The 16,041-nt window shown below is 45.8% G+C and overlaps 1 protein-coding gene across 1 annotated transcript in view; it reads right to left on the bottom strand.

Moving 5' to 3' along the window:
• cep162 (centrosomal protein 162) overlaps nucleotides 1-16,041 on the bottom strand; it is a 126,505-nt gene that overhangs the window by 58,398 nt on the left and 52,066 nt on the right. The window contains 4 exon segments of the mRNA XM_084338190.1: nucleotides 2,553-2,665; nucleotides 4,884-5,018; nucleotides 12,937-13,089; nucleotides 14,957-15,267. Coding sequence (XP_084194316.1) covers nucleotides 2,553-2,665; nucleotides 4,884-5,018; nucleotides 12,937-13,089; nucleotides 14,957-15,267 — 712 coding nt within the window.

Genomic DNA, 16,041 nt, shown 5'->3' on the forward strand with positions numbered 1-16,041 from the left:
TTTTAAGGGTTTGCGGATTTTCTTTTAACATTAGTTAACTGTATGAGTTGTCAGGTTAGGTGTTTTTATACACATTTTTAGGATGTGTCCTGTCTAGTGTACATGTCCATTTGTGTTTCTGTGCCTTTTTATGTTCCATGTATGGACCACAATGGAAACAAGCCTTGGCTTTATTGTGTTTTATCCATTTTTGACCAGCGTTGTTGACACTGTTATTGTCTTGTCTTTTAAAATGTTTTTGTCCTACGATTGTGTCAAAAGAAAGTATTCAATCAATATTCAATCAATCAATGTACAGATATAGATATAGTATCTACAAATATGTAAAAATGATTACCGTACTTTTCGGACTATAAGCCTTTTCCCCCCATTTTTCGACCCTGCGGCTTATATAACGGTGCGGCTAATCTATGGATTTGTACAGCTAACTGGGCGCGCTCCCTCGGGTCTGTGACCGTCAGATCAGACTCCTGAATCTGCTGCAGCAGTGGACGCCTTGCCCCTCCTCCTCCGCCTCACGTCAACAAACCATTACGGCAAGAGTCTAGTGTATGAGCAGCTCAGGGCTCGTTATGAGAGCTAACGTTGCTACCTACTGTACAAGGAGCTGCAAACTGGGAGCTGCTAACTGGCTAACGTTATGAGAGCTAACGTTGCTACCTACTGTACAAGGAGCTGCAAACTGGGAGCTGCTAACTGGCTAACGTTATGAGAGCTAACGTTGCTACCTACTGTACCCGGAGCTGCTAACTGGCTAACGTTATGAGAGCTAACGTTGCTACAGTACCTACTGTACCCGGAGCTGCTAACTGGCTATCGTTATGAGAGCTAACGTTGCTACCTACTGTACCCGGCACTGCTAACTGGCTAACGTTATGAGAGCTAACGTTGCTACCTACTGTACCCGGCGCTGGCTAACTAGCTATCGTTCCTGTTTAAACAAAAATGTTAATAAATGGGAGCTTCCTCAAACAGCCATCTCTTTCCCGACAATCCCCTCTGTGCACGAACTCTTACATATGGTAATTAAACATTAAAACACCTGCGGCTTATAGTCCAGTGCGGCTTATATATGTACACATCATTCAATTTAGCTGCTGCGGCTTATATTCAGGTGCGCCTTATAGTGCGAAAAGTACGGTATATGCAGGTCCACATCCGTCTGTACATACCTGCATATAATCATTTGCTGTAGACACAGACGGTTGGTATATAGAAAGATTATTTTTCGGAAAGCATTTGTAAATACAACCCAGGCTATGTTGTGTGTGTGTGCCTTCATTGTGATGATTCACATACTGTATATTCACTCTGAATGGATCTGATATAGAGAGTTAAAGAATATAAATATCTTGGCATCTGGCTTGATGAGAAATTTACATTTAAATGTCATGTAGATAATAATCTTGCAAGTAAACTGTGACAGAAGGAAAACCAGTTTTCCTATGTTTAGCAGAAGGAAGGTCATTGAAGCAGTTTTTCTGTCTGTTTTGGATTATGGAGACGTAGTTTATGGACACATAGTCTATAATAATACTTTGTTTTATATAGCGCCTTTCAAAGGACCCAAGGTCGCTTTACATAAGGGGGGGGGGGGGGGGGGAGATAACAAGTCAACAAACATAGTGGACAGACACAACACATACATATAAAGTGAGAAAGTTAGGGGTTGAAGGCCAGGTTGAAGAGGTGGGTTTTGAGCAGTTTTTTTTTAAATGAGTCCAGAGTTGGGGTGGTGCGGAGTTCTGCGGGGAGGGAGTTCCAGAGGGTGGGAGCTGCCACACTGAAAGCTCTGTCCCCGAACGTCCGCAGTCTGGTTCGGGGGATGGAGAGCTGACCAGTGTCCGTGGATCGCAGGGACCGTGACTGAGTGTAGGGGTGGAGGAGGTCAGTGAGGTACTGAGCTATAGACATGCTGCTGCTTCCACTCTAAAGCCTCTGGACTCTGTATCATTCTGCCCTTGGATTTATCACTGGTGACAGTTGTGTCCTGTATGATAGGGTTGGGTGGCAGAGAAACGTGACTTGCACTGGCATCCGTTTCTGTATGAGGCCATTATCTGTGATCCTCCAACCTACATCACTTCCTCCGACACATGTGTACCCAGCCTACCGCTTCTTTTCACCTGGCAGCGCAGACTCTCACTGGGAGAGTGTAACGTGTGGAAGGTCACACTACCTCCCCCCAGATCCTTCCCTTGCTGTGCAGGCGCCCCAACCGAACTGTAGGAGTCGCTGTTTACAACGACCAGGACCCACTCTCACCGGCTTCCCACCCGCTGGCACTGCCAAGTGTGTCAGCACGGACGACCGACAAGCCGGAGGTACCGCTGGCAGTTGGATTCGATCCCACTGTCTCTGCAGTGGTAGACAGACTTAGCTTAGTCCGCTGCGCTACCCGGCCGCCCAGTCTAAAATTATTTTAACCGTTTAATTGATTGACTTTCTGTTTCTATATTGTTTTCTTTTTCTGTGTTTATTATGGGAATGAGAGCTTGCTCTCCATGATCCTACCAGATGGAATAAAGAGTGAATGAATGACTTGAACTCACTTTGTGAAGGCCAGCTTGTTCAGGAGCCTCTGGTTTTCACTGAACATGGCCTCCTCGTTGTCTTTGCCCGCGGCCTGTTGAGCCTTCATCTGCAGGTACAGCTTCTCGTTCTCCTGTCAAACACACAAACATAATACTAGAGGAGAACAGACATGTCCCTGTTGAGTCTTCATCTGCTGAGACGAGAGGGCAGACAGACAGAGGGATGAGAGGGCAGAGAGACAGAGGGAGGAGAGGGCAGAGAGACAGAGGGAGGAGAGGGCAGAGAGACAGAGGGATGAGAGGGCAGACAGAGGGATGAGAGGGCAGAGAGACAGAGGGATGAGAGGGCAGACAGACAGAGGGATGAGAGGGCAGAGAGACAGAGGGCAGACAGAGGGATGAGAGGGCAGACAGAGGAATGAGAGGGCAGACAGAGGAATGAGAGGGCAGACAGAGGGATGAGAGGGCAGACAGAGGAATGAGAGGGCAGACAGAGGAATGAGAGGGCAGACAGAGGGATGAGAGGGCAGACAGAGGGATGAGAGGGCAGAGAGACAGAGGGATGGATGAGAGGGCAGACAGAGGGATGAGAGGGCAGACAGAGGGATGAGAGGGCAGAGAGACAGAGGGATGAGAGGGCAGACAGACAGAGGGATGAGAGGGCAGAGAGACAGAGGGCAGACAGAGGGATGAGAGGGCAGACAGAGGGATGAGAGGGCAGACAGAGGGATGAGAGGGCAGAGAGACAGAGGGATGAGAGGGCAGAGAGACAGAGGGATGAGAGGGCAGAGAGACAGAGGGATGAGAGGGCAGAGAGACAGAGGGATGAGAGGGCAGAGAGACAGAGGGATGAGAGGGCAGAGAGACAGAGGGATGAGAGGGCAGACAGACAGAGGGATGAGAGGGCAGACAGAGGGATGAGAGGGCAGACATACAGAGGGATGAGAGGGCAGACAGACAGAGGGATGAGAGGGCACAGACGGAGGGATGAGAGGGCAGACATACAGAGGGATGAGAGGGCAGACAGACAGAGGGATGAGAGGGCAGACAGACAGAGGGATGAGAGGGCAGACAGACAGAGGGATGAGAGGGCAGAGAGACAGAGGGATGAGAGGGCAGAGAGACAGAGGGATGAGAGGGCAGACAGACAGAGGGATGAGAGGGCAGAGAGACAGAGGGATGAGAGGGCAGAGACAGAGGGCAGACAGAGGGATGAGAGGGCAGACAGAGGGGTGATGAGAGGGCAGACAGACAGAGGGATGATGAGAGGGCAGACAGAGGGATGAGAGGGCAGACAGACAGAGGGATGAGAGGGCAGACAGAGGGATGAGAGGGCAGACAGACAGAGGGATGAGAGGGCAGACAGAGGGGTGATGAGAGGGCAGACAGACAGAGGGATGATGAGAGGGCAGACAGAGGGATGAGAGGGCAGACAGAGGGATGATGAGAGGGCAGACAGAGGGATGAGAGGGCAGAGAGACAGAGGGATGAGAGGGCAGACAGAGGGATGAGAGGGCAGACAGAGGGATGAGAGGGCAGAGAGACAGAGGGATGAGAGGGCAGACAGACAGAGGGGTGAGAGGGCAGACAGAGGGATGAGAGGGCAGACAGACAGAGGGATGAGAGGGCAGACAGACAGAGGGATGAGAGGGCAGACAGAGGGGTGATGAGAGGGCAGACAGACAGAGGGATGATGAGAGGGCAGACAGAGGGATGAGAGGGCAGACAGACAGAGGGATGAGAGGGCAGACAGAGGGATGAGAGGGCAGACAGACAGAGGGATGAGAGGGCAGACAGAGGGGTGATGAGAGGGCAGAGAGACAGAGGGATGAGAGGGCAGACAGACAGAGGGATGAGAGGGCAGACAGAGGGGTGATGAGAGGGCAGACAGACAGAGGGATGATGAGAGGGCAGACAGAGGGATGAGAGGGCAGACAGAGGGATGATGAGAGGGCAGACAGAGGGATGAGAGGGCAGACAGAGGGGTGAGAGGGCAGACAGAGGGATGATGAGAGGGCAGACAGAGGGATGAGAGGGCAGACAGAGGGATGAGAGGGCAGACAGAGGGATGAGAGGGCAGACAGAGGGATGAGAGGGCAGACAGAGGGGGGATGAGAGGGCAGACAGAGGGATGAGAGGGCAGACAGAGGGGTGAGAGGGCAGACAGAGGGATGAGAGGGCAGACAGAGGGGTGAGAGGGCAGACAGAGGGATGAGAGGGCAGACAGAGGGATGAGAGGGCAGACAGAGGGGTGAGAGGGCAGAGACAGAGGGATGAGAGGGCAGACAGAGGGATGAGAGGGCAGACAGAGGGATGAGAGGGCACAGACAGAGGGATGAGAGGGCAGACCTGGTGATATCCCTGGATGAGGGTCTCCTGTTCCTGCACTTCTCTCTCGATGAGCCTGAGCTTCTCTTCGGTCACAGGGTCCGTGGCGTCGCCCCACCTGCTCTTCTGGCTCTTCGATGCCTCCGCACTCCGCAGCTGGAGAATTCATTACATTAACTGGATTAGGGCCGTCTACTAAATAATATTCATAATAATAAAAACATCTTTTAAAGTATGTATATAGGAAAAAAACGAAAAAATAGACCCTAACCCTCAGGGTGCCATCTTGGATTGAGATCTGTGCCTCGTAGATATTTCTACTATTGTGTGAGTAGGAAGGAGGGATCGCTAAGGCCTCCTAAAAAAGAGCAGTGCTACAAGGACTGGTAGGCCTGGAGATTTATTTAGGTATTTACATTTACATTTAGTCATTTAGCTGACGCTTTTATCCAAAGCGACTTACAAGTTCTGTACGACAAGCCATCAGGAAGAGCACAACTCTATCAGCTGAGTAACAATGTTCATCAAAGTGTTGAGTGCTACAGTGTAGGTTAGTTTATTAGGACAAGTGCATGACAGTATGGTTAGTTAGGGTTAGATTTTTTTTTTTTTTTTTTTTTAATTCAGATAATGGTTGAAGAAGTGAGTCTTTAGTCGACGGCGAAAGATTGGACGTGTTTCGGCTGTCCTAACTGGGGTGGGTAGTTCATTCCACCATTGTGGGGCAAGGACTGAGAATAGGCGACTTCTCTTTGATGACCCTCCCGGAGCTTGGATAGGAGTAGGTCTGAGGCGGCCAGAAGATGCAGAGCGTAGGGGTCTTGAGGGTGTGTAGTTAGAGACCATTGACCGGAGGTAGGCGGGAGCAGTTCCCTTTGCCGCACGGTATGCTAGGTCAAGGGCCTTGAAGCGGATTCGTGCAGCAATGGGGAGCCAGTGCAGGTCCCTAAGAAGTGGGGTGACATGGGCCGACTTCGGTAGGTTTGAGATCAGGCGGGCCGCTGCGTTCTGAATGAGTTGAAGAGGCTTAGTGGCAGTGGCCGGGAGGCCAGCGAGCAGTGCGTTGCAGTAGTCGAGGCGGGAGATGACTGTTGATTGGACGAGGAGTTGGGTGGCTTCTTTTGTCAGGAAGGGGCGTATCCTTCTGACGTTGCTCAGGAGGAATCGGCAGGTTCTGGTTGTCGCTGCGATGTGAGCAGAGAAGTTCAACTGGTCGTCGAGGACAACACCAAGGTTCTTGGCGGTCGGGGACGCGGTCACAGCTGCATTCTCGACTGTGATGGAAAGGTCGGTCAGGGGGGAGGATTTGGCCGGCAGGTGGAGCAATTCTGTTTTGCTTAGGTTCAGTTTGAGGTGGTTGGTCGTCATCCAGGCGGAGATGTCGGACAGACAGGCCGAGATCCGCTCAGAGACGTGGATATCTGAGGGAGGGAAGGAGAGGAAGAGTTGAGTATCGTCGGCATAACAGTGGTAGGAGAAGCCATGAGACGTGATAATGTTACCCAGTGATTTAGTGTAGAGGGAGAAGAGAAGGGGTCCTAAAACCGAGCCCTGGGGGACACCCGTCCGCAGGGGGCGGGTGGCCGACAGGGTCCCTCTCCATGACACTTGGTAGGAGCGGTCATTGAGGTATGATGACAACCATGTCAGCGCAGAGCCAGCCACTCCCATTCCTGCGAGGGCCGCGAGGAGGATCTGGTGGTTGACTGTGTCGAAGGCTGCAGATAGATCTAGGAGAATCAGGACAGAGGAGAGGCCTTTCGCTTTTGCTAAGTGAAGTGCCTCTGTGACCGCAATGAGGGCTGTCTCTGTGGAGTGACCAGTCCTGAAGCCTGACTGATTAGGGTCTAGGAGGTCATTCTGTAAGAGATAAGCAGTAAGTTGGTTGGATACAGCACGTTCAAGTGTTTTAGAAAGGAAGGAGAGAAGAGAGACAGGACGGTAGTTGCCTATGACGGTAGGGTTCAGGGATGGTTTTTTTATGAGGGGCGTGACTCTGGCTTGTTTTAGGGAGGTGGGGACCACCCCCGAGTTGAGTGAGGAGTTGATGGTTGCAGTTAGGAATGGGAGGATGTCTGGTGCTATGGACTGGAGGAGTGGGGAAGGTAGCCGGTCCAGCTGGCATGTAGTCGGACGGTTCGACGTTACCAGTGTCAGGGTCTCGGCTTCTGTAATGGGAGAGAAAGATGACAGAGTGAAGGATGAGGTTCTCGTATTAGTATTAGTAATGAACTGCAATGCTGACAGAACTGTTCTTATTAAATGGCATGGCTTGATATGATTTTGTTGTGTGTTGCAATATAATTGGTTTTCTCCTTTTGTTTAATATAACATTTTGAATTTGACACTGTTTCTCTCATCTTTATTTCTAACTATTTCTGGTTATGTATTATTTCAAGCTTGTTACAGTATAATGACAATACATTTTTATCTAATTTCTAATCTAATGGCTGCCCACCAGTCCGATGTGAAAAACACTAAATAAACCTCTCTGGGTTCCTTGCAGAAAAAAAGGACAAGGAACGTTAGCTTTCTGATGCATATGCTATTCTATGCTAATCTATTTATAAAAAAAAATAAAAAAATTGGACTTTGGAGAAGTCTTTATTCTGCATGCAGGCACACACAGATGCGATGGGTGGCACACACACACATGCAATTAGTTGGGTCGCCGATGCGATTGAGTCTCTGCACTTGACCCATCAACCCATTATTTCTTTGCTTTTTTTGTGTGTGTCATTTACCAACTAATGAGCCTGTCAGCTCACTGTAGTTGTCAGAGTGGAATATCTTGTCTTTATACTACTCTGCACTCAACACTGTAGCACTTGACACTGATTGACGAACAATCTCACTTGCCCTTAGCGGTCAGCGTTGTACCCTTCTTGCTGACTTGTTGTACAGAACTTGTAAGTCGCTTTGGATAAAAGCGTCAGCTAAATGACTAAAATGTAAATGTATTTATAAGACATGAGCAGTCTCTTAAAGTTCTTGTTCCTTCCTTTAACAGAAATACACGTTTATACAGTTCCAGTAGTTAACACTTTGAGTGCCGGGACACGTCTTTTCACGTCTTTGCTGGCCATGCTAAAGTTGCCGATATTTCAAAAATCTGCGATCGGATTCATTTTCCCCCTCCGCTGGCCTGAGATCCACCAGCAGGACCCACTGAGCTCTCTGGCGGTTCAGGAGCGCCATCTGGTGGCCGATCGGCGCAATCGCCAAACAGGATGTTGAATAGAGGTTGTCATGACGACCGTAGTACTTCCGGGCGCTCGCTATAGTTCATGTGACTCTGGCTCGTCACGCTACACGGTGATCGATTGGCAATAACTCGATAAACAACATGATTTGGACGTATATACCATTATACAAGCTGGAGATGGACCGGGTAAAAATATATCCCATAATAGGAAAATGTATACTCCACGCTCATCGCCCAACGGCGCGAGGAAGATACGGTAAGATTCAGCGTTATTTTTCAATGTCTTCTATACTAACTGATCTGATGAACATATGACCCACATTAGATGAATGGTATAACGCTGCCCACGGAATTATAAATGCCCCCTCGGCCATCCGGTCAACATCAGATGACGTGTAGTAACTTCTAGAACCATGTCCAGTTGGAATTTTTTATATCGCGCCGATTGCCATCAAACTGTATTTCATCATCAATATAATGCATTTGGGGCTATATATCACGTTCTGGAGAAAGCTGCAGAAAGAGATGAAAACATACTTATACATTAGACCATACTTTACTATGAATATGTGAATGGAAAAGTTTAACGTTGCTACACAATGAACAATACATATAGGACTTTGAATGGGCCCTAATAATGGCAATGTAGCAATAGAATTTAAAAAGTTATAGCCCTGCAAAGAAGGGGACTTTCTCCATAGACAAATAGCGCTGGCAACCTACGGTTGATAATGAATTTAACCCATGGCAGCCAAAGTGTTAAGTACACCTCAAAATAGGGAAAAAAAATTATTTACCGGTACTCTAAACTACAAGTAGGCTACTGAACAATGAAGTTAAACTACTAGTTTAATTACGTGTAGATAAACTACTCCTCGACACTGGAAATCATCAGTTCTGATTGGTCATTTGTGGGCAGAGAGGGACAGACGTACTCTATATACCGTACTTTTCGGACTATAAGCCGCGGCTTTTTCCCCCATTTTTCGACCCTGCGGCTTATATAACGGTGCGGCTTATATGTGACTCGACGTGACCAAACCCGAAAATGTAAAAATAAATATTGCTTTTTTGACTGCATTGAAATGTTATTTATCTGTTCCCTTATTTGCTAAACTTAATACAACTTGTAAATTAGTTAATTCTTGTTATTTGTCCGACAGTATTGTGTCCCAATGCTAATTACATAGGTAATTAAACATTAAAACACCTGCGGCTTATAGTCCAGTGCGGCTTATATATGTACACATCGTTCAATTTAGCTGCTGCGGCTTATAGTCGGGTGCGGCTTATAGTGCGAAAAGTACGGTACATAGAATCGAAGATTTCTTGTAAGAATAGTTTGAGTTACTCGATGAATAATAATAATGATAATGCAGGACCTGTCGCAGAGGTCTTTAATTGGCATGCAATGACACTCAATGTTAGCGGCACACAGTGGTTAGTTAGCACACACCGGGACACGCATGCATTGATCGTAGGATCGCCGATGCGATACTCCTCTGCGCTTAACCCATCCCATCGTCCTCCCCCCCAAGGGCAGCCGGGAGCAGACGAGGGCTGTGGTGTGAGCCACGCCCGGGGACCAATCCAAGTGCTCCTGCCCGTCTTCGTCACGGACGCGACAGCGTTAGCGATCTGTTGTTTTGCATGTTTTTCCATTGGGTTTCTCTTATCAGGGGGGGGGGCCCTTGCGAGCATGGGGAGAACATGCAAACTCCACACAGAAAGGCCCAGGAGATACAGTACCCCACCTGGGTAACTGGCATCATGGAAACCTGGTCCCCAAGCGGGAATCGAACCCTGGACCTTCTTGCTGTGAGGCGACAGTGTTAACCACTACACCACCGATGAATCATGACGGCCCTAGAGTTTCTAGTAGTTACAGACGTGCTGATGTGTCAAAAGGAAGGCTGCCGGTTTTATTCAGTCTTTTTCTTTTCCCCTGCAAGCTCCAAGAAATTATCTATAACCTTTCATGTGCAGCTCAGCGAGAAGAACTCTTGAGAGTGAAGAAAGTTCTATGTTTTTCAATGTGTATATAATGTATATATATATATCGGTGGGTGACAGCATTTACTCAGATGGATCTATAGATCTTAAAAGTAGCCGGCAGCCAGTTCTGTGTCTCCACGGTAGCAAGCAGGGTGTGTGGCTCCGAGGTCGTTCGGCAGCTTGTTAACATAAACACTGATAAGGACTGAGAGCAGGCAGGATTGGTCAGAGAGAACTATGGACATCGATAGAACCATGCTAAAGGTGAAGATCAGTTGCCATGGCAGTGTGTCACATAGTAACGAGGAGAGGGGGCGGGCCTGTTCTTAGGGGGAAGAAGTTATGATGTGAGTTTCTTCCGGGTAAGGTTAGACTGAGATACAAAGCACAGAAGAGCGGACGCGTTGATCAGAGACTTTCATCCCTCCCCACCCTCGCTGGGTGGGGGAGGGGAAATAGTGACACATCATCACTAGCTTCGGCTAACAGTAAATGGTGGTTGGCTACAACGATAGAGAGAGAACCATTGGATTAAAGAGAATTAAGACTGAACACGGACAATACAGAATGGGTTACATCTGATTATGAGGCTATGTTTATGAAAATAAACATGAGGATCCGAGGAAAGAGATCACGTTGCAGTGTCGTTTCTTATGACTAACGGATGTTGTTGTGAAGGGCCAGATTAAACTGAGAATATCCCTTTATTGTTTGATATACTTTGTATATTATTTATATATATACACGGAATATCCCTTTACCTGCGTTCAGACCAGAGTAATATTCGCTCTCCTATTGGACAGCGCCCCCAGGCGCCAGCGCGCAAGCCCCCAACGGCAAGTTCAAAGACAACTGCAGGCATGTCAGAACATGCCCGGAGTCAGCGTAGTAATACCAGACAAGGACTGAGGTTGGGACTAGATATTCACTTAAGTATAAATACGGCGCAGGTGTGAACAGCAGCAGTTCGTCTAAGTAGCTGTTCATCAAGTTCGGTAAAACAGTGAAGTGAGCAACCTTGCGTCTAAACAGAGCATTGAGAACCGCGTGCGAATAGAATGGTAAAAGTGTCAGAGTTTAATGAAGTAACGTTGAGTTCGACTTAATCTAATGTGAAGTAAATAGTCGATCATTTATTGTATATCGTGCGGCCACAGTTCTTTCGTGTGTAACATTACCCAGCGGTTCGTCGTGTCTTTAGTTAGTGTACTTAACCAGGCTGTGTGGCCTAAATACGTCGCCCACACCCGAGGAGTCCTAGGCGGAGAACCGTTGGACATGTACACAGGAGAATCGGCGTCGGCGATTGCAGAACCATTCCTGGTTGGATTATATTGATTTGGGACGTGACCACCGGAGAAGAGCATCGTTGATTTCCACTATCGTTTGGGATTCAACCTTGTGAGGATTACAACTCGGGCCTGCCTCGTGGACGGGGCTGGCTAACTGTCATCAATGCTGTCGGGCATTTGGATTACAATTATTGCTTTGCTGCTGATCAAGGGAGTTTACAAGGACCGACTCCTGTACCTGGAGTCTCTTTATTCCTCATTGAATCAGACGGAGTACCCGAACATTCCTCTACCCTCCAGGCCTTACACCCCGGAGGGAACCCATTGTCTCCAGTCGGTACCAGTGTTGCCCTATATAATTGCTACTATACGACAGGTGGTGTCAACTTAGACCCATCGTAGGATTCCTGCTATTCTTAGTGACTTATGCTCTTGACTGACTTTACGTATATTCTTCGCCATACAAGCGCGACCCTAATTCTCATTCTGTAACCTAACGTTGCCTAATAATAATAAATTACCCTCAAATACTATTTCTGTGTCAATGCCGTGTTCTTGTGGGTGTTCACCATCTATATTTGATGTACTGTCTGGCCAGTAATTAAAGTACATAACTAGCAGTGGTTTAATCTATCACAATCTTTAATACAGTCAGGGTTTTGTAACCCCTCAGTTACAGATGTACTAACAGGGGTTGATACAAACACAACGCAGGACAGAAACATCTAACAAGAGGGACATATACAGTACTGTATCACTAGGTTTTTGGTCTCGTTAAGTCTATAGCCTGGGATCCAGAGGTATTGTGAATATAAAGGCTATCGGAGGAAACCATGCGATGTTTGACATTCAGTTGAATTGAAGGTCAGCCGCTTTCTCAAGCTGTACAGAGAGTACCCTCTGCGTGGGTTCACTGTCGCGTCTCGCTCTGCTTTTCAGCACGGTGGTGCTTTTCATAAACAGGCTCTCAGCACTCTGAAAGAAAAGCTCTCTCGCACAACACCAAATGAGCAAAGATTCATTTGGTAAATCACCCTGGCAACGTGATTCACGAACGGATCCACACACTCCTACACAGAGCTGCCTCTATACGGCTGTGTGTGTCGCAGGCTGCAAAACGCGCTCTGCTCCGAGTGCGTCACAACAAGTGCACCGAAGCCGGACATCCGCGAGCAAATTGGTTTTAAAGGGAATGCGGGGAGAACTGGGTGTATACAGAGTATTACAAATAACCATGTTGTCACAAATCTATTAGAACATAAATTAAAAAGTTTTACAGATTTTAATGACAGAAATAAATTATATTCTGGATGTTTTAATAAAATAAAAAAGGGATGTTTTAATGTCAATTATCTGCTCATTTTATGCCCGTTTATAATTATGCCAATTCTATGCAAATGTTATGCCTGTGTATTTCATGCAATTCTTGAAAAGTGCTATACAAATAAAGTCTACTATTATTATTATTATTATTGGTATTCCTATTATCATTATTATTAACCAAAAACTAAGCTTGATGGCACCACCCCCGGTGCCGTGCTGGTTCTTACAGGATGTGTGTGTGTGTAGGGCCTACCGGTACCTTGCTCTGCAGGATGTAGTTATCTTGTCCGAGTGAGTTGAGCTCCTCCTGCTGCTGCTGGAGCTGCTCCTCTCTCAGCTGCAGCTCTCGGTCCTTCTGGGCCAGCTGTGCTCTCAGTCTGTCCACCGGAGGCCTCTCCTCTCTGGCCTCGCTCTGTAGGTCAAGCAGGTCACCATCACATGTGTTGTAAACTTGGTTGGATCGGACATATTGGAGGAACTAATAAAGAGGATACTTTTATTTGTATATATATATATATTAGTGCTGTCAATAGATAAAAAAAAATTAACTAATTAATCTCACAATTTTCTGTAATGAATCTAGATTCATCTAGATTAAAAATAGCATTTTTCTACTTAAGACCGAAGCTTGTAACAGATATTTACTTGAGTAAAATCATGGAATTAATGTAAAATCAACACAAAGAAAGTATATTTAGATTCAAAGACTATTTTAATAGCTTTCTTTGAATAGTTTCCAACAAAACCATCAACATTGACTCAGCTAGACCTCTTTCTTATATCCGAGGCGCAAACAGAAATAAAAACAACCCAGGCAAAATGCAAAAAAGAACAAGCAAATATACTGCTGAAAGTTCAGAATGTTGAAGATTTTTCACTCCATAGATTAATCTAGATTAATTTATTTTAATGCTTTAAATAATTTAAATTAATCTCCAAAGTTAAAGCATTAACTTTGACAGCCCTAATATATATATAAATAATTTTGCTCTTAATTAAAGATCAAGTACAACAAAATTGTTATTGTCGAATGTTAATGTCACGAGTATAACCTTTTTCATTATGAATTATTGATTTGTGTGCAAGTGCATCCTCTCCGGGCACAGCCAACTCTCAATAGGCTGAGGGGGCGTGGCCTTCTGTTCACTAGACACTTTACACTGTGAAAATAGAAAGTTCCTCTAAGAACCCCTGGGTTCCCTCAAGGACCTATGGGTGCCTCAAAGCCCCAAATGGTAGGTTATACAATGATGGGGGAGGATTTGGCAATATTTCGGATTTAAACCCTGGAGCAGCTTGACTGGAGACCAGCAAAAGTATGTTTGCACGATGCTCTAAATAACAGCTACACTGATCCGCCACTGAACCCAAAATTGACGGAAGGTATTACTGTTGCCGTTTATTTTTTTATTAGAACCTGACGTGAACTCCGTCTGTCCAACAAATGGATACTAGTCATTGAAAATGAATTGAAAACAGACTAGACACAGCGGATCAACGTAGCCGTATAACGTTAAATATCAAAGTAAGCGCTCTACAGATATTGAGCGTAATTTTGTAAAATGTGTTGTCATGAATTTATTATTCATGGGGAAACTTCACATCACCGCGGCAAATCTACAACAGTTCTAATATTTTGTGTAATTTCACATCAACATACCTCCTTTAAAAAAAAAATAGAACAAGATCGTAAAACACTTATTTATTATACTGTATCTTTAAAATGGTAGAAGAATGAGACAGGAGAAAGGTCAGAGCAACAGCACGAGATGGTGTTAACCCCTGCATCAGAACACGTGGGAAAGATCATCCTGTTTAAACTACAATATTTAGGGCATAACAGCAAGGAGACAATCTTTATTAATATTTTATTTCCAATATTAATCTCAGATTGATCTCGTCCGATGGACTACATTTTAGTAAAGAGGGAAAACAAAGACCTGATCTAAACATTTTCTGCTCCTTTTGAATGTTTTTGTCCTGAAATAGAATCAAGATGTGTTTGAATCTTAAAAATAACAATTAACCGAATTCCTTCGGTCAAACTTGTTTGGGAAAATGTTTTAATTTGTCTCTTTATGTTGTTAACTTTAAAAGTTATGCCTTTTTATAAAAAAAAAAATTTAAAAGTCAGGTTCTGGTTCAGGATAGGTGTAATAAAGCGTTACAAATAAACCCCATGGGACATTATTTCAACCTGTTACCTGCAGAATCTGAAAATAGACACTTCAAGGATTAGAGTCTGTTCACTCCAAGTTCACATTAGAGTACTTTCTCACATTCTTCGTGGTGTGTGTGGTTTCCTGGGGGACAGTGGTCACCTGGCGACCGGTGGTTTCCCGGGGGACAGTGGTCACCTGGCGACCGGTGGTTTCCTGGGGGACAGTGGTCACCTGGCGACCGGTGGTTTCCCGGGGGACAGTGGTCACCTGGCGACCGGTGGTTTCCTGGGGGACAGTGGTCACCTGGCGACCGGTGGTTTCCCGGGGGACAGTGGTCACCTGGCGACTGCCCGTGTCAACCTGATGTTGTAGAAAAGCAGCAAAGGACTGGACCGACGCTATCAGCTCACTGCTCACCTTCAAAGGGTCTGAAATCAAACATAACCGCTGCTGACGTCAACAGCTCAACGTCATATCACGATTAGAAATACAACACCGTAGTGTCTGATGTGAACAGCTCAACGACATACATCACCATTAGAAATACAATACCGTAGTATATTTGAGTGAACTCAAGACGGCAAGATCAGACAGAACTACATAACATGTACAAGTTAAATTTAGGACTTTTTAAATACAACTTTAGAGCTACATTTAATACAAAAACTGAACCGGTGGCTGCACTTCCCCGGCAATTTAAATCCTCCCGCATTCCATACAGCGCTCTCGCCAGACGGACCAAGCTCCCGGTGTATGGCTGTTGGAATGTAGCGCTATTATTTTAACTAGTGATGCACCGATGTGAAAATTGTGGCCGATACCGATAATCGATATTAATATTGCTGTTCTGGCCGATACCGATATTTACCGATGTCGATATCTCTGTATAGAAAACACTTTTTTATGATAATCAAATAAAGAGCTATTTTCCAAAACGTTTTTTTTTTTTTTACTTTTGTAAGTTATTTTCAGAAATGACTGATATTTAGAAACTATTTAAGGCCAAAACATGTAAAAAAAATAATATATAATAATTTAAATTAAAAAAAAAAGTAAATTTTTTATATCGGCCCAATCTTGATATCGGACCGATACCGATGTGTAAAAAAACTGCCATGTTGACAGAGTCAGCTATGGGGCGACAATAATATGTTCATGAGACATGGTTTCTCTCTTTAGCCATTAAACGGCGTGGTTTATTT

This window comes from Notolepis coatsorum (assembly GCF_963971535.1).
Source record: "Notolepis coatsorum genome assembly, chromosome: 2".
In the NCBI taxonomy this organism is placed as follows: domain Eukaryota; kingdom Metazoa; phylum Chordata; class Actinopteri; order Aulopiformes; family Paralepididae; genus Notolepis; species Notolepis coatsorum.